Consider the following 18,728-nt stretch of genomic DNA (forward strand, 5'->3'; position numbering starts at 1 on the left):
TCAAATCCATGGAAGTTTCAGTTTGAAGATTCAATTCCATGGTTATTCCTATTACTATTAGGACTCCAGGGCAATATAAAAATATTAAAAAAAAATCGAAGTTTGTCTAAAATTTATTAATTTATTATCACCTTCTTTCACCATATAACCATCACATCCATGGTCCAAAACATCTAAATGTATACTAGAGTAGGCCTATAATGGACTGGGTTAAAACAATGGGAATAGCACTTTAAAACGTGAGCACCACCCGTTTAATTTATTGGATCATTCGGGTTGAACCTGTCTTCGAGTTCCGGTTGTCCATTGGCGTAATAATATAAATTTGAAAGAGTTACCCAACATATCCACCTTCGCTTTTTTTTTTTCCTTCTGGGAATATCTGTTTTCTAACAGAGATTATACAAATGAATGAGGGCCTTCATTGTCTTACTCCGGCAGGGGATAGGCCGGTGCATAGATTCTAAATCCCTAGTCAGATGCGGATTGTACCTTACCCAACATTCCAACTACTAAATAAGATAGAGCCGCTACAGAAGGGTATGTTAGAGCAAAAAAGTAGGGGGCAAATCACTCACCCCTCTCTCTTCCCCGTACGCTATGGAAAAAACGGAACCCATTATTCATCTTTTCTTCTTTCTTGCTTCGTGTTTTTTCACAAAAACAATTGAAACATATACTTAGTCGACAACCAAGAAAAGCGAAAGCTGGTGGTAATAGAAGCAAAAAAATTGACTTACAATTACAAGGGCTTTAAATTCCTCTATGTTTAGTCTATAGGGAGAACTCGACGCTTTCTAACTATTTTTACATCCAAATCTAAAAATGACGAGCAACATCATCTAAATCATCTGGAAACGTACGCATACAAAGTATAACACAAAGATTAGATTAAGACATTAATAATAATAACGTTTTAGTACATACAAACACTCACTGACGACCAAAATTGAAAGGCGATTACGGACTTACGGTGTTTACTGGTAACTAGTAGACTATGGTTTGTTAGCATATGTCTAATTCATGTAAGCTCCCTCACAACCAATCCCTGTCTATTCTGTACATGTTTATATCTCAACACAATTTCTGAATTTGGGTGTCAGACCAACCAAAGAACTAACAGAAGCAAGTAAGATTCCATGAAGATTGGGCGAAACCAGTTCATAGATAAAATTATATGTTCTGAGGCCTCAAAGACCATAAAAGTTATCCCAGAATAAGCTCTTTATAGAGAACAGGAGAAAATGTTTACTAACCTTTATATAAGCAAGGAATAGTCCACTCGGGAACGACACGACTTGGATGGTAGTAGAAGTATCTCTTCACCTGGAAATCTTCTATCAACGGGCAGCATCGAACCACCATTACGTGCCTATATTCCCAAACGTTTCAACAATGAACATGTCCATACTACATACAGTAACAAAACATATCAGATGTGATGTTCTTTCCCCTGCCTTTTGTGGTCTCTTTCTGCATGACTCTGGTGGTAGCTCGGAATGTAGTCTTGTCGCTGCTTTCCATCTGAGTGGTGTTTGTTTGGGCTGGCACTAACCTTTCTCTTTCGGGTACTGTTCGAATTTGGAGATTCAAAATGAGCAAACTCCCCTTCTTCTACATTCTCTGTTTCATGTCCTTGTGATGATTGGCCGTCTCCAATGTCCTCATCAAAGTCTGGCCTGTTTGAGGATTTAGGCCAGCTCTGTCTCTTCTCTCGTTTAATTTTGTCATCCTCAACTGCCAACTCAACACCATCTTCTAATTCCCTCTCAATTAAATCATCCTCATCGGTTATGTCCATTTTACGTGCAACATCACCTCGAGATTTCCTTCGTTTCTCTAATGCAGCCTTAACTTTATCCTTGTCGATCTTCTTAATAGCATCTTGTGGTGACTGGCCTATCGGAGGACCATCTTTGGACAAATTTCTACTGTTCTTGTATTTTGTATCTTCCGATTTCCATTCCCCTGGTTCTGCTGTTTCATTATTCCCATTACTACACCTTTCAACATCTTCGGAGTACCTTGAGCTGCTTCTAGTCTCCCCTACATTTTCTCTTTCAGAAAGTCGGTGATTTTTTATTTCATCATCGACTTTGTGGTCCGAAACAGCACTTCTCACCTCTACGTTCGAATGATCATTACTTGGGTTTTGGCTATTTCTTCTGAGATCAGAGTCATTATCAACGTATGAGTGGTCGGATGCTGGTCGAGTCGTCGGAGGCATTGAGGTCCCAGACTTCACTGTGGATGTTCCACTGGCTAGTGCATGACCATTTGCTGAAACTGATTCCTCATTTGCAGTAGAAGTTTTCGCTGGGGGCCGCTGATTAGCCCCACCATCAACACTCCCTTCCATTTCGCTCCCATGGGAAGGCGGCAATTTGTTTTGCTCATACAGTTCCAACATCTGATTGCTGACCTCTGCCGAAAAATGAAAGAAAGGAAACAAGTTATTTGGATGAGACTAGAAAGTTACGAGAAAATCCAACATGCCCACTAGTGGACATACAAAAGCCTCGATAACCATCATTTGACGTGCTTGGCCAATATATTGATCACCACAATGGGATTATCAGATAATAATAACTACTAAATGCATCATTTCATTTTTCTTCAGCGTCATACGAAATAATAATGATAGAAACGGATAGCTACCATCATCACGATCATTTAAGTTTGGAACATAAGTATCTTACAGTGAAGGCACTTCAAGTGTACTCTGGACTCCATAGAACAATGTATTCTACAAAGTAGAAGGAACAAGAAACAAACCCTCCAGTTGGCGTGGGGTGACATCAAATTCTTGCCACCAGACCTTCTCGCCATCAGATGGTAGCTTTACTTTGAGAAATTTGGCAGCCAGAAAAATAGCCCCAGCTGCAATGTGATGAGGCTTAAACTGAAGGCAGAGAGATGTTCGGAGCCTGCATATTACTTTCCAGCGTATAAAGAAAAAGTAAAAGAGGAAAGCTTAATTTTCATTTTTGCATGAAACAAAAATAGGTCCACCGTACCCATCATTCACAAAATTCCAAGCAACTTGAGCAAGCGCATTCTGAGCCACTCTGAATTTCTTTATTGCTTCTACGAGAGGTTTATATGGATGGTGCACATTGAAGTCAAAACCAAGAGTCGCGAGTACAACCCGTTCTCCGAGTAAAATAAGCTCTTTCTGTTTCTCATACACTTCCTGCATATTGGGTTTCAGAAATGAATAAACTAAAGTATTTGATAACTTGTATATCTGAAGAAAACAACCGAAGGCAACTCAAGGTACCAGGCAGAGACCCTACTAACAACTTGGGCAGTCATGATTCACATGAACCCGGTGCAGGTCAACGTTACCAGATTCTCTCCTCCACCCAGCGTACCGCTTACCCGATTCCCCATACCCATTCCACGTACCTTTTTGGGTGGGTTCACGATCCAGTACCCCAAAATTAGCGTACCAGAATATTTAGACTTGACCTAAAATCTTTGTAAAAAACTATAAACTCAACTAGTTGGGTAGTTAATTACAAGAACTTTTTTAATTAAGTTGTTAGGTTGTAAGTTTTATGGAGAAAGGATGTCTTGGAGTAGGTGTATCTATTATAAAGGCATCATAAAGATTATACATTGTCTAGGAAAATAGTCCAAAACGTACTAAAATCGAAAATGGCGTACGAAAGAAGTATACCCTTAGCGTACCCGATACTCACATGGTAGCGTACCGCGTACAGGTACCCGTACCGGAGCGATCCGCATACCAGGTAACTTTGGTTCAGGTAAGGGAAATCTTGGGCTTTTTATTCCCTTATCAAGCCATTATGTGAATCCAACTCCACAACTAGCTACGTTAACTTTCACATATCATTGAAATGCCACTGGGAGTGACCCGCAAGTTCTCTTTTTCTAAATAGCCAGAGGAAATTTAAATAAAAAGAATATGTAATTTGGGTGGTGAGAATCATCGACTAGTTTAGCAACCAAATTCCGGTTTGTCAAAACAAGTCATTTCCCGTTCTTATTGGTGTACGTAACTATGTCATTAATTGAGCATCGGGGAGTAACGTGGTTCCCCAATTAATATTGCTGGTTCACTAGAACCACTAGCAGCATTTAACATACACAAAGGAAGGTCTAGAAGCTCAAGTTTGACAAAGAGAGAAACAACCTCGAGCAGACTAGTGCCTGAGTGTGGAGAAGATAAATGAAGTGGTACAAAGCACCAATGGTACCTTCTGCTTGATTCTCTGGACTGCAGCAGTATCCTTTTTATGAATGATTTCATACGAAACAAGAATAACATCCTTCAGTGGGCGAGGTGTTTCTTCCACCTTCCCTGCAAGAAACATGCATACAGTTGCAATGATCTGCAGAAGAATGTGAACTGAAGTCAGGCATATAATCTCTTAAAATAGCATTAACAAGAGTTGCCAGTTGTCCTAGAGCAAAAAGATTTAGCTTTTTTTTTTCTTTTAAAATATTTACAGTTCTTATACAAAGCAGCAGTTACAATAAGTTCACCAGCCAGAAGGATTTAATGTCGATACTACTTTCTGCATAACTATAGGATAGCGATAAAACTTATTAAACTGAACAAACCGTGACATGTCAAAGGAGGATATCAGAAGCTCAGAACAATTCCAAATAGATTTTGCATTAAGAAAGTAATGAAGTGACAATGAAAATCTTCAATAATAGAAAATAAATACTCCCTGCGTCTCAAAATGGAAGTCCATTATCGAAACTCACCCGATTTATTTTCGTTTTGTGTGTTCCCTTGTTGTCCTTATTGAATAAGGATGTTAGCATTTATTGTAATTCAATCTAGTGAATTCTATTGGACAAAAGTAGTGCATGCATTATCTTTCCTAATAAATGCACTTGATATTGATAGAATTAAGGATGGGTATATTTGCCAAAATATTGGATATTATAGTCTATATATGGTATGAGACAACCCAAAAAGGAATAATGGACTTTCATTTTGAGACGGAGGGAGTATATGTTAAGAACAAGGAAATCATTAGTATCAGTGCTGAACAGCTAATGTCAATTTATGTCTCATGATAAAACAGATCTCCGTCATTCTCATGGTTAACCAGAGTCTTAGCCCTTAGGGTTCCTCCCAGAGAGGTAACTTAAATATTGTCATTACCCAATAACACAGCAAAATGCTCCTATAAGCACCACTCAATAAGATGGGTCCACACACTCAAGTTGCACATTAGATGTAACAAGAATCTGACGCCTTGCCACCATAAAGCCAATTCGACAAATTGCCCTGTGACGATAATCCAAGCATAAAACTCCAGGAACCATATATACTAGATAAATGACTATGAAACCTCTGGAATCCTTGATCAACTATATTTGTGGAACACTTCAGATATTCAGAACTGATTCAAGATTAAACAAACTCGAGTGTAACATCTGTAGAAGCTATCCACAGAAATAGTACACTACCAACAATGTAAACCTTGAGCAGCTGAGCGAGTAACTAAAATCATGTATTTACTAGTATTAGATAATTTTTGCAACACAAATTAGAAGGTAGGTTGACTAAATTTTTTATGAAGACAACCTCACCCACAGGACACGGCATTCTACGTTAGTAGCATGCAACTTAACACTGAAAACAGACATTACATGTTGATCTGTTTTAGGATTTTAGCTTTCTTAGAATATTATATCAACAAAATCAGATATAGCTACAAATAGTAAACAGGATCACTTTATGGCATACCAGGTAAAAGTGTGATATCAATAGATTTTAACTTGTATTTGTCCACAAGAAAAAGGAACTCACCCTCCTATCATTCTTCATATGAGATTGCCGGAGGAAAAAACGATGACAGAATATTATCGCTGTAGCAATGGTTACCTGAGGTCTGCACAACCAAAATATTTGCAGTCAATCCTGTGATAAAGTAAGTAATCTCAGAAGAGATACACAAGGTCCCAAACATGAATGTAAAGTTCAATGATGCAAAACCTCGTGAATTCAGGACAGACATTACATAGGAAAAATGAACTTGAGATTCTGTGAAGAAGGCAAGTATTAAAGAAAGGCATTTCCTTCAACTTTTAATTTTTTTAAATTTACCTCCTAATAGTGAATACCCATAAGTAGTTCTTATAAAGATGAGTAGTGAACAAATAGAACACCAAAGTTGAAAGTTGTATTTAGAGAACATCTCTGAGCATCTTGTATTAAACATGGCATGTCCACATGAACACTCACTCGTTAATAGAAGTGAAGGACAGAAGGCGATGCTATCACACTCAATGAGCTAAAAAATATCAACTCGCCCAAAAAAGATCCAAGCATGATCTCAATATCAGTACTACCAGATTATTTTCCCTCAGAAGACATCTTTCACTCACTGATTGAAAGCAATGCTAAGAAACATAACAACTCTCTAATGGATGGAGTCTTGACACACTGAGACATGGCTATACCAGATATAAATGTAATAACTAAAGGAAAAAAAAAACGCACAAGACATTGCCGTAAGCTGTACTTAATGCCTCAAAAACCAGTTGAGTGCCTTGAAAACTTACACTTTAAGTCTCATTCCTAAGTCTTGTAGAAAGGTACAGTATGACTTGCGCAGATATGTCTCTTTCTTCAAGTCAATTCCATCAGCCCTAGATGGGGAATTTTCTTCAATTTCTTTCCTGGATAAGTACCATCTTCCACCACCTTCTTCTGCTTTTTCCTGAGAAAAGCTGTAGGGGCTACTTTCTACCATTCCATGATGAGAAGGATCACCAGGTAAAAATCCAGCCATATTTATCTATTTTGCAAACAATAGCATAATAAAAGTTTGTCAAGGTTCGCTAGAAAAAGTCCTCACAGTTGAATCATCATTGTCATCAAACTAACTTCCTGTAATATGAATTATAGTTATTAGGGACATGGGATCGCAAGGATATACCTCATGAGCATTACTTAACTAAAATGTCAAACAAAAAGGTGTAACTTGCATCTATAGTGCAATCCATCCAACTGAACGGATGATATGCACTTACTGGTCCACATAACCAAATAACAATTGAAATAAATGACGAATATTTCAGAGAACTTCAGCGTTGCCAATTATCCAACCAATTGAAACCAGACAAAACTCAAACTAGAAAACACTATTCCTTTTATGACCCCTAAAAGCACATGTGGAATCTAGTGCCCCTAAAATCTAGCTTAGGTAATGGACACCACCAACGTATTTCAATTGTTTCAAGCTGGAAGAAATAACCCCTTAAACACTAATGACGCGAGTACGCAACATATAAAAATAAAAAATTAATATTAACATAATGTACAAGTATGTGAACCAAAACTGGTTTCAAACACAAAAATTTTAAACAATCATTAGATAGTTGTAAAATAGTATCAGCGTGCTGCTGGAGGGAGTTGCCACAAGCCCGGCCATAACATTCCATTTCCTAGTGACGTTCTTGTTCCACAGCGGATTTATGAACTGTTGATGCGAAGTTACTAAATCTAGGATATCAACTACACAAATAGTTGAATATTGAATCATACGACGGCAAGTATCATCGTGGTACTAAATATAGGTCCTTACAAGACAAACATTACCGTATACTCTCGTCCACTTGCGTACTGCATACCTTGTTCTCTACACCCTCTTGGAGTGGGTTCCCTATCCACTGCCCCAAAATTAACGTACCAAAACTTTTAGTCTTAATTAACCCAAAACTCGACTAGTTGGATAGTTCACGACAAGAATCTTTTAATTAACACGTTAAATTTTAAGATTTATGGAGACAGAATGTTTAAGAGTAGGTACATCTACTGATCTACTATAAATGCATCATAAATACTATATATTTTTTTTGGAAACTATAAATACTATATATTGTCCACGAAAATAATCCAAAACATACTACAATTGAAAATAGCACGCCACAAAATTATACCCCTAGAGTACCCAATACTCACATCATAGCGTACCGCGTACCCATATCACGTACGGGAGCGATCTGTGTACCAGGTAACGTTGTAAAGACTAACAGTAAATAATGAGATACAGAAACCATAGAACAACACATATGTTGCTTTGGAATAAAAATTTCAGGGTTAACAAGATTTCCAACCAAACAGATTATCTGATTACAAACCAGCCCTTTTATTTCAATAACCACCTCTACAACACGATCTAGAGAAAATTATGACCAGCTAATTATTCTCTTAGTAGAGGAACTCATCTCTATAATACTAAATCTTTGTTTTGAATATGAAGGAAAACATTATGTATCAACCCATCGTTCAAATACTCCTTTGACTTCAATTACCCTAATGAAACTATACAAAACACTACAAACGAGTACTGTTGTTGGTGTCAATTTGTCAAAAACCTAAATTATGTTATCATTACTCAACCCTAACGCGGAACTCTTCTATAACAAGAAAATAATTAGGTTTTAGTATATTTCTGTCAATCCAGTATAAAAAGTTAAATGTAAATCACTGTTCTTATAGTTCAATTACAACTTAAACGTGACTCTGATTTTTCACAAGAATACGTTCTCACAAAAAAAACAATCATGAAGCTAAAGAGAAGATCTATACATGAAGATAAGGTAAATAACTAACCTGGTAAGTACGAATTAGATTAGCGAAAGATTGAATATTTCCTCGATAAAACAACCTAAGGGTCAATAGTAAAAGCCCAATGAAGTGGAACTCGATAGAAGCGGGAAGAACCCTAAAATGAAATTCAATCGAAACCGGTAAGCAGATCTCGCTCAGAAACTACACCAAGAATCAATCTTCTCTTCCAAACTTTCAACTCCCAACTTCGAAACCCTAATTCGAAGCCGCCATTAAAACCTTGGAACCAGCTGTTCCACAAAAATTTCTTCAAAACGAAGAAAAAAAAAGAGAAAGCCCTAAGCCTAATGTACCCATCATTACTACATATAAAGCGTTACAATTGAGAAGAACGGGAAAAAATGATGATATAGAGTATCCCGTGTATGTTAATACGGTGAAACGAGGACTTTTTGTTTGGGTTATTTCCCTAATGGCCCCCTACTTTGTGACCAGCTTCCTGCCTAGCCCCCTACTTTACAAGAAATGCCCATATGGCCCCCTCCCGTTATAACACCGTTACTCTCTCTCTTCCATTTCTTTTCTCTCTCCTCCAACATGTTTTCTCTCTCTGCCACCTCGTTAAAACCTGCCAACTCATCATCTTCTCCGGGAAGGTCGCCGGCCGACCAATTTCCGGCCGGCGACCTTTAAACCTAAAAAAAAAATAAAAAAATTTCATCTCTCCTCTCTCTCTCTCTAAAAAAAAAAAAAAAAAAAACTCCCTCTCTCTCTCAACTCCGGCGAAGGGGGTTACCCTTCGCCGGAGGACCTTTAAGGTCAAGGTCTGCCGGAACAGACCTTCATGGTCTGCTCGGGCAGACCTTAAAGGTCCTCCGGCGAAGGGTAACCCCCTTCGCCGGAGTTTAGAGAGAGAAGGGGAGGTGAAAAAAAAAAACATTTTTTTTTTTAGAGAGAGAGAGGAGAGATGAAAAAAGAAATATTTTTTTTTTTTTAGGTTTAAAGGTCGCCGGCCGGAAAATTGGTCGGGCGGCGACCTTCCCGGAGAAGATGATGAGTTGGCAGGTTTTCACGAGGTGGCAGAGAGAGAAAACATGTTGGAGGAGAGAGAAAACATGTTGGAGGAGAGAGAAAACATGTTGGAGGAGAGAGAAAAGAAATGGAAGAGAGAGTAACGGTGTTATAACGGGAGGGGGCCATATGGGCATTTCTCGTAAAGTAGGGGGCTAGGCAGGAAGTTGGTCACAAAGTAGGGGGCCATTAGGGAAATAACCCTATTCGTCTCTAAAGGTGAGATTTGGGAAGATTTGTAAACACACCCCAAATATATTTTTGAGTTATTTAGACATTGACTCCGTTATTTAACTTCCATTTTCGATTTCTACTTTAAACATCAATTAAGCGTTTCATGTGCCAACCACATACGTGATTTATGACAAAAAAATCATTCATAAAATATTAGGTTATTTAGACGGTAACTCTCAATTATTTAATGATATTAAGACTACACCCCCAAAACAAAATATGAATCATTTTCGATTTTTTTAGTCAAATACCAATTGAGTAGTTTGCGTGTCATTTCATATTCCTCTTCTTTTTATAGGTTTTTAGATATGATGGGAAATTCATCCTAATCTAACAACATAAAAATCTAAGGTCTCAAATTGCATTAGTTACAGAAAGTGATTGGCCGTGAACTCGAAGTTAGTATGAGAACCCGGCCCAAATAAGCAAGAAATGTCAAGGAAAATAAGCTACCCGAAGTCCGAGGTGGGTCCAACCCGTCTAAATAGATATATTTTTTTGTCATTGATCAGTAGGTTTTAGGGGTCCTGAAAACTAAACGACAACCAAGAAGGCCCATTGAACCAAAAACAAAGAAACCAGGACCCACTTTGACATTATAATCATTTAGCCAGCAACCTGATGAGTCCAAGCCTGTCTGTCGTTGCAACTTTTTGCATCTCCATATTCATGTCTCCAGCTAATAGAGTATCCCTCCCCAATACTTATTAGATATATTAAATAGGCTACCGATTGGAAACATATAAAAAAGATTAACCCTAATACTTTCTGGTCGTCCAATAAGTTTGGTTGATGAAACCAGAACCCATTATGACATTATAATTATTTAGCCTGCAACCTGATCAGTCCAAGTCTATCCTCCATTGTAACTTTTTGCATCTCCATATTCATGTCTCCAGCTAACAGAGTATCCCTGCCCACCCCAATACTTATTAGATATATTAGATAGGCTACCAATTCGAAACATATAAAAAAAAGTTTACCCCAATACTTTCTGGTCGTCCAAAAATAAAGAAACTTTGGGGTTCCGCCCAACAAACTCTTTCTTCTCTTTTTCTTTCTCTCTCTTTCTCTCACTCTCTAAACTAATATTCCTCTCCCCCTTTAAATTTTTTTCGAAAATTCTTCCTCTCTCTCTCTCTCTAAACTAATCTTCTGAAGTTGATTATCTTCTTCCTCTCTCTCTCTTTCTAAAAGTTTATCAACTTCGAATATTTCTCTCTCTCTCTCTAAATTTTTTTATGTAAATTCCTTCTTTCTTCTTATTTATACATCGATTATATTATTGTTCGAACTATCTTTTTGAAAGATTATCAACTTCTGAAAATCTACCAAAACAGAAATCTGTTAGATTGGAGAGAGACATCTAAAAATAAAAAATTAAAAAAGAAATAAATCTAGAAAATTGGAGAGAAAAATTCGAAATTGGTTCAAAGTTAGAAAGAAAATAAAAAAACAATAAATAAATAAATCTGGAAAGATTTGGAAACAAAACAAATAAATAAAAGAAATTGGTTCAAAGTTGGAAACAAATTTTTCTATACTTTCTTTCCAAAAAGTGTCTAGTACATAAAACAATTCCCGGTACACAAGAAAATTCCCAGTACAAAAGTGTCTCGTACATAACCAAATGGCCAGTACATAAAACAGTTCTCGGTACACAAGAAAATTTTCAGTACAAAAGTGTGTCGTACATAACCAAACGGCTAGTACATAAAACAATTCCCGATACACAAGAAAATTCCCAGTACAAAAGTGTCTAGTTAAAACCAAATGGCCAGTACATAAAACAGTTCCAAGTACACAAGAAAATTCCTAGTACATAACCAAATGTTTACAAAGAAAAATGCCCTATAAATTTTCCTTGAAAATAATTTACGTTTTGGAAGGAATGTCCTATAATTGTCCATCATATAAGGAGAGAATTTTTGAGAGAAGGAAAGAAGTTAAGATTGGAGAGAAAAATATGTTTAAAAAGAAGAAAAAATACAGAGATGTTATAGGATGGTGCGGACCAGCCTTCCGGGCTGCTAGTGATAGTGTCCGCTTTGGCACACCTGGGCCTCACGGTTTTAAAAGGCCTCACTAGGGAAGGGTGCTTAACCTCTTAAGAGGAGCACCACATTCCTGTCTCTCACCAATGTGGCATTGCTTTACAACACACCCTCCCAAGACCACATCATAGTAGAGCGAATCGTGCTGATAACGTGTTGTGAAAACTAAGTAAAGAAGAGATATTAGAGATGAGAGAAAACTAGAGACTAAGAAGATTGTAGTATAATATTCTACTAATTTGTTGTGTCAATTACATTGGGTTAGAACCCTTTTTATAGGCTCTACAAAGTAAGGACATTCATGGGCATTTACACAAGGAGTTACATGCATACACATGAATGTGTCTTTTAGTTATAGGTTACACATGACCACATTAGTGTAGATGTTACACATTATAGTAGTGGAAGACAAAATATTACAACACTCCCCCTTGGATTCCACAACATAAGAAATTGTCTCATTAAAACCTTACCAGGAAAACCCTATGAGAAAAACCACGGTGAAGGAAAAAGAGTACAATGTTCTTTAATATCTTCGATTATGTTAGAAGTACATAAACTGCCTCATTAAAACCTTGCCAAGGAAAACCCTATGGGATAAAACCGTAGCTAAGGAAAAGAGTACAGTTCGAAGATTTACTTTGTAAGATACATTTAAACTTTGTCACTTTCTTTCTTAGTTCACTCCCCCTCATAGATACTCCCCCTCACAGACGTTCAGACGGTTGAGATTGTGCAAGATCACTTAGCCGACGCATTCCGATGTTGTAGACTAATTTCTTGAATGTTGAAGTTGGTAAAGCTTTAGTAAATAAATCTGCAAGATTATCACTTGAACGTATTTGCTTAATTTCTATGTCCCCGTTTCTTTGCAACTCATGAGTGTAGAAAAATTTAGGAGATATGTGCTTCATCATGTCACCTTTGATATATCCCCCTTTAAGTTGTGCAATACAAGCTGCATTATCTTCATACAATACTGTTGGTAAGTTACAACTGACTTATCCATCTCCTTTATCAAAATATAAACAAAATATAAACAAACAAAAGGTTGGTAAGTTTGTTCAATTGTAATTGGTAAGTTACAAGGTATTTGGATTTTTCTTTGTTGTTATTCGAACTTTCTTATTATTCTTATTTATCTCTAACCATTGATATTATGTTTGTTGAGACATAATAAACTATATAAAAAAGATATGAGAATTACATAGATGATAATGGTAAGGTCAAGGTAAATTATTCCTCCAAAGTAAATTAATATTATTATGATATCTCATTTTTAGTTTGATATGCAAGTGTATATCTGATAAATGTCAAGAATGATGGACTATTTCATATTTAACCATCAGATTTTGGTGACAATCAAATTGAAGCATCTATATGTATATGAGATTATGAAACATGAAGTTTGGTGCATATACTTCTTCAAATCTAGAAAATTTTAAAAGAATTACTAGAGTAAATAATCTCTAAGGATGAAAAGAAATATCCCCTATGAGTTGGTTAATTATCACCAAAAAAGATAAACCCTTGCAAAACAAAATTTGTTTGCTCATTCCTGAAGAATGAGAAATAGTATGTTTTAGCATTGGAAATTGTATAGGAAATATCCATTGATTCTCAAGAGATTACAACTGAATTTGTGGTAAGAAAATACTACAACAATTCAGAATATCTATCCAAGTGGTGATAATATCTTCTTTCAGGTCTTCACATGGTGATGAATTGTAAATACTTGAAAAATAGAATTTGTTGAATATCCGCTTTCATATTACACCTGAAGTTGTATTAACCAAAGAGAAAGTGATGATGAATTTTAATAGAAAAAATCACATGAAGATGATATATCTCAGATGCAATCAATCACACCGGAAGTTGTGATATTGGAACAAATTGCTCACACCTGAAGTAGTAATTAGATAACAATTTTGGTCCTGCAGATCATACGATATAAAAATAGAAATCAAAATTTGCCTGAAGCAATTGATTTTTCTTTCGTTCTTGTCACATCCTTGAAGTATGTGCGTCCAAATAAGACGAAAATCTATCAACATTGCGGGGAGGAAGTCGTATAGTCAATGTCGTAAATTACTTGAAAAGTATCAAGTTTCTCTCATTTGGAATCAATATACGGAGATTTATACCTCCAAATTTTAATATTCTCCACAACTTAATATTCTCATACACGGATAAAGGTCATGGAAAATGATCATAGCTAGTCAAAGTAGCATACTCCTGGAGGAATAATTTTATAAAAGAATCCTCCTGAAGAGGCTATAAAATTAGAAATGAATGTGATTTATAATGCTAATAAAATTCCTTGAAGAGGATATGTATAAAAAGAGACATTAGCCTTTTACTTAGGCACATACATGAGATTATTAAACTATGTATGATGTTAAAATTTGAGAAATCAAATAAATCATTTCAGACGATGTGTTTATGAATATACTAGCTACTGGGAGCATGTTGATCCCGAGTTACTCTAAGTAATTGGTAATATTTTGATGAGATAGTTCATTATTTATGGATTTTTCTTACAAAATATTTATGTTTTCAGATATGAAGTCGAAGCACCAACCAAGAGTTACCCTGAAGGTAATAAAGTAGACATATGTTAGAGTTGAATTATAAAGGATTGATAAATCCTATTGTGACTCCTGAAGAGTTTATCAAAGTTTGATAGTAGAGTATTGAAAAAGATTATTCGAGTAAAGAAAAATTTGAAAATAAATATGTTCTGAAATACTAAAAGTCTCCAACCTTAAAAGCAACTCATTCGATCTATCATATGTCATGAAAATTCAGGTCTAGAAGTACCTAATATTTACAGACAATACATTACATATGTTGTAATGTGGTTTCAGAAAACAACCATCATCCATGTATAAAATGTCAATCACGTTGTACTCTTTTTCCTTCGTCAAGGTTTTTCCCATAGGGTTTTCCTTGTAAAGGTTTTAATGAGGCAACTATGCGTATTGAAAATTGGTTTAATATGTATAAATGTTGTAGTCTTTTTTTCCTTCGTTTAGGTTTTGTCCCATTGAATTTTCCTGACAAGGTTTTGGCGAGACAACTAGTCATTGAATGATGAGTTTAACACTTACTCTGTGTGTAAGGTGGATTATGCATAAAATTGATAATGCACATTGAAATTTGATTAGTACATTGATTTCACAAAATATTATAATTATCTTATCGATGTATATGACAAATATGAATCACTTGAAAGTGAGTTCAACTGAAATCCCTAGAGGATTTAACAAGCTTCAATCTAAAGTATGCATAAACTTTAAAACATTATGTGAATGGAACTTGAAATGTCAAATGCTACTTATTATATTTATGTGTATACATACCAAAAGGAATCTGACCATAGAAAGTTGAACAATGTCCTCAACCTTCATGAGGGGAAGCAAGTTTATGAAGAAACTGTATACTGCATTTTCCAACTGTATTTTTTCCTTTGTTAAGATTTTTTCCCACTGGGTTTTTCTTAACAAGATTTTAATGAGGCATGTTATGTGTTCATCAAAGATGTACATGAACAAAGAATTTGTACTCTTTTTCCTTCACTATGGTTTTGTCCCATTGGGTTTTCCTAGTAAGGTTTTAATGAGACAATTTCTGATATGGTGGACATCTAGTCGGAGTGTTATAAATATTAGATTTATGGTGGATGACCACCACCAATTGTAACTCCCACCACTATAGGTTCTCCACCATTACTTTGTATTCAAGCTCCATTATTGTGTGCCTATTGGATATGTAACTCATCTAGCTAAATACCTATATAAAGAGGTTACTTGCTAATGAAGAAGATGGATCAAACCAATGTATCATAGTACTCAATATACCAATGTACCAAAGTATAAAAATTCTCTCCAAACATATGAATACAACTCTAGTTCTACTTGTTCCAATCTCTTGGTTAATATATATTCCATTATCTTTCTTCTTCCCTCTTTTATTTTTCACCGTGTTATAGGATGGTGCGGACCACACTTCAAAAAATATGGTCAGTAGCGACAGAAAAAAATCGTCCCTAAAAGCCTAAAAACCGTCCCAAACTTATCATTGGGGACAGTTATAGTCCGTCCCAGTAAGTGGCGTCCCAAATAATTTTCGGGACAGATATAGGGACAGTTTGCTTCTGACCCTAAAAAGTGTACGGGACAGAAACATTCCGTCCCTAATAAATATGTGGGACAAACGGGGTTTTTCCTGGTAAAAGTTTGGGACAGATTTAAACCGCCCCTACTAGTATTAGAATTTCAAAAAAATATATATATTCGCTAATTTGCTAAATGAATTTATAGACTAATAATTCATTGATTCATATTAAATAAACTTAACAATACATCCTTTAAACAAAAGTTGTCAAAAATAAAATTCCATTTATATTATGGAAATAGAATTCAATTAATAAATACAATACCAACAAGTTAATCATTTTTATATGTCTAACCCTAATACGAACTAACTACAGTCAAGACATACAACAACACCTATTACATCCATAATTGTGCCTTCAACTTAATATCCATCACAATTTGTCGTTCGTTTTTTCCGCATGTCATTGTGATTTAGCATCAATCTCTTTTTATCCTTATAACCAGCTCTTTGAGTTCTTACAAATTTTGTTGTTTATTCATCCCTGTTTTGCAGTAAAGTTAAGTTAGAAACAACATAGATAAGCTTCCCAAGTTCCTAGAAAAGAATCTAGTTATATCAAGAGCTGAACCAGATTGCACAGATAAGGCCCACAAGTTCCAACACAATCTGCAACTGATCACATTGAAATATGTTCACAGCAAAACAAAAATATGTTCACATACTCCTGTCTACATATAGATATGTATATATATTAGAGAGAGGGAGAGAGCAAGAGAGAGAAAACATACAACAGGAATGGAATCGATGGAACTGATGCTAGCGACAAAGAAACCGGAGCCTCGCTGCCATATAGAAGAATTGGATATGTATTACTGGAGTCAAGCTGCAAGCGATTACATGCCATTAACAAAATTTCAATCATCCAAGTGCTCACAACTAAGCTAACACATATAGAAGTACTCGTGAAAGTAGAAGTTACATATCACTTGTAGTCTAATGGTGAAATATAATAGACTTTTTCGAAGCCACTAATTGGAAAGTTAGGATTGGAAAATGTATTAGTAAGAACATTCAATCATTTTAAGCACTGAACTAAGTTGACTAAGATAAGTTTGAAAAGAGATGATGTTAGTAGGATAAAGCTCGAGCACTATAAGACCAAGGTAAGAATAAGTGTGGGCAAGTTGAATAGTTTTCTATGTTATTTTGATGCTGAATGCCTACTTGTATATCTACCTAAATGACTTGGTACTAAATTTTCAATGTGCATGCTTCAAACACCAAAACGCACTGTTGTCGCTTTGAAAGACTACATTCCAAATACCAAACCCCATGAAACTTGTAGCCCAAATCAAAATCTTTATATGACATTAGATGTGGGGAGTAACCAGCCAACAAGTAGACGATGAACACTCTTTCGTGGTTGTGTACCTCTATTTATCCACGTATTGTCGTATTTCATTCTTATATTGATGTCTAAGTCATATACGAAGAAATGAAGTTCGACCTTACCTGACATTGCTGGAGTTACAATGTCATCCCTTATAATCAAGAAAGCTCCTAATAGAATTAATAGCAGTAGAATAGTCTTCAAGGAGTATTGTTTCTTCTCCAAGTTGTCTTGTATGAATAGTGTCCTCTCCAACTCTGGGTTACTGATCTCGAGCTAAAACTCGAGATCATTTCATCCGCTTGTTGTTGATTTGGTAGTAAATTTACATTTGAATACCTGCAAATTAATGAATATAAAGCAAATGTGCCACCTACAGTGAAATAATAAAGAATAATATTTTAGAATTAAGATTACGCTAATAGAGAAAAAGTTTAACGAAATTCATCCGGATAAAAAGGATATTCCTTTGCTCCAACCCCATAATCTACAAAAGGATATTCCTCTGGTCCAACCCCATCCTCCCATTAGTGCTAACCAAAAATAAATTACTTGAGTATCCAATTAGAGAAACTACAAGTACCACTTTACATGAATAAATCAAAAGTCGTTCTCAAATTCTTTATCATAATCAACTACAAAATCTACTTAAAAACAAGCAAAACTTACTCACAAGAGAAAATGAAGTACTAAAACTATAAAAAGTAAAGTTAGTACCTATGAATGGAGACTTTGAGCATCATAATACCCATGGCTTCGACATTAAAAAAATCAACTCTTTTAGGTTTCTTCACAAGTTTCCTTCTAATTGACCCTTGTGCGTCTCTATGATTTTCATCTCCCATTAATAACCATGGAGGAGACTCTGAATCTGCTTCACTTCCATCTACCAGTTTTGACTCTACTTGAACTAACCTAACATTCTCTTCAACAAATACTCTCTCGTCTCCGCACTTTCCATCTCTTCTTCTTCTACTTTAAAAGTCCCAAACCTCAAACCTCTAACTTGTGACAGTAATTCCAGAAACCCAATCCTCAAATCAACATTCATCAAAACCCAACCCCCAAAAATACATCTCCTTAAAGAAACTTGAAAAAAAACTAGCAAATTAAGTACTACCCTTTTCTTCAAATGTCTACTGTAGTAAGTATCACCTTCTTGAGTGTCTTGTTAATGGCTTCTTTTCCTACCCATAGAGAATATCCATTCAATCGTCAATCAATATATAGGACTGTGATTACCAAAAAGGTACGCCCTAGTTTTTGACCGAAGTCCTAATAACAAGTGAAGTGA

General features: G+C 35.8%; 1 protein-coding gene across 3 annotated transcripts; it reads right to left on the reverse strand.

Annotated features, from left to right (window-relative positions):
• Positions 1 to 873: 873 nt before the first annotated feature.
• On the reverse strand, positions 874 to 9,071 carry LOC147547952 (cyclin-T1-3-like). Of its 3 annotated transcripts, XM_086670670.1 has the most exons (8): positions 8,609 to 8,991; positions 7,955 to 7,995; positions 6,553 to 6,788; positions 5,798 to 5,879; positions 4,224 to 4,358; positions 3,018 to 3,193; positions 2,776 to 2,927; positions 874 to 2,424 (listed from the first exon to the last, which is right to left on the reverse strand). In XM_086670670.1, the coding sequence occupies exons 3-8, from the start codon at positions 6,780 to 6,782 to the stop codon at positions 1,433 to 1,435; spliced, it is 1,767 nt and encodes a 588-aa protein (XP_086526796.1). In that variant the 5' UTR covers positions 6,783 to 6,788; positions 7,955 to 7,995; positions 8,609 to 8,991; the 3' UTR covers positions 874 to 1,432. The 3 variants fall into 3 exon arrangements, with proteins under 3 accessions (XP_086526796.1, XP_086526795.1, XP_086526793.1); XM_086670669.1 differs by lacking the exon at positions 7,955 to 7,995 and having other exon boundaries at positions 8,609 to 9,071; XM_086670667.1 differs by lacking the exon at positions 7,955 to 7,995 and having other exon boundaries at positions 6,553 to 6,880; positions 8,609 to 8,993.
• Between the last annotated feature and the right edge of the window lie 9,657 nt (positions 9,072 to 18,728).

Source organism: Eschscholzia californica, unplaced genomic scaffold, assembly GCF_041429995.1.
Source record: "Eschscholzia californica isolate CP2 unplaced genomic scaffold, dmEscCali1.0.p SCAF_3, whole genome shotgun sequence".
In the NCBI taxonomy this organism is placed as follows: Eukaryota; Viridiplantae; Streptophyta; class Magnoliopsida; order Ranunculales; family Papaveraceae; genus Eschscholzia; species Eschscholzia californica.

Coding starts and splice junctions, on each gene's coding strand:
- LOC147547952 (XM_086670669.1), bottom strand. CDS start 6,782: ATGGCTGGATTTTTACCTGGTGATCCTTCTCATCATGGAATGGTAGAA. Junction 5,880..6,552: donor TTAGGAATGAGACTTAAAGT/GTAAGTTTTCAA, acceptor TTGGTTGTGCAG/ACCTCAGGTAACCATTGCTA. Junction 2,928..3,017: donor TGGAATTTTGTGAATGATGG/GTACGGTGGACC, acceptor AGTAATATGCAG/GCTCCGAACATCTCTCTGCC.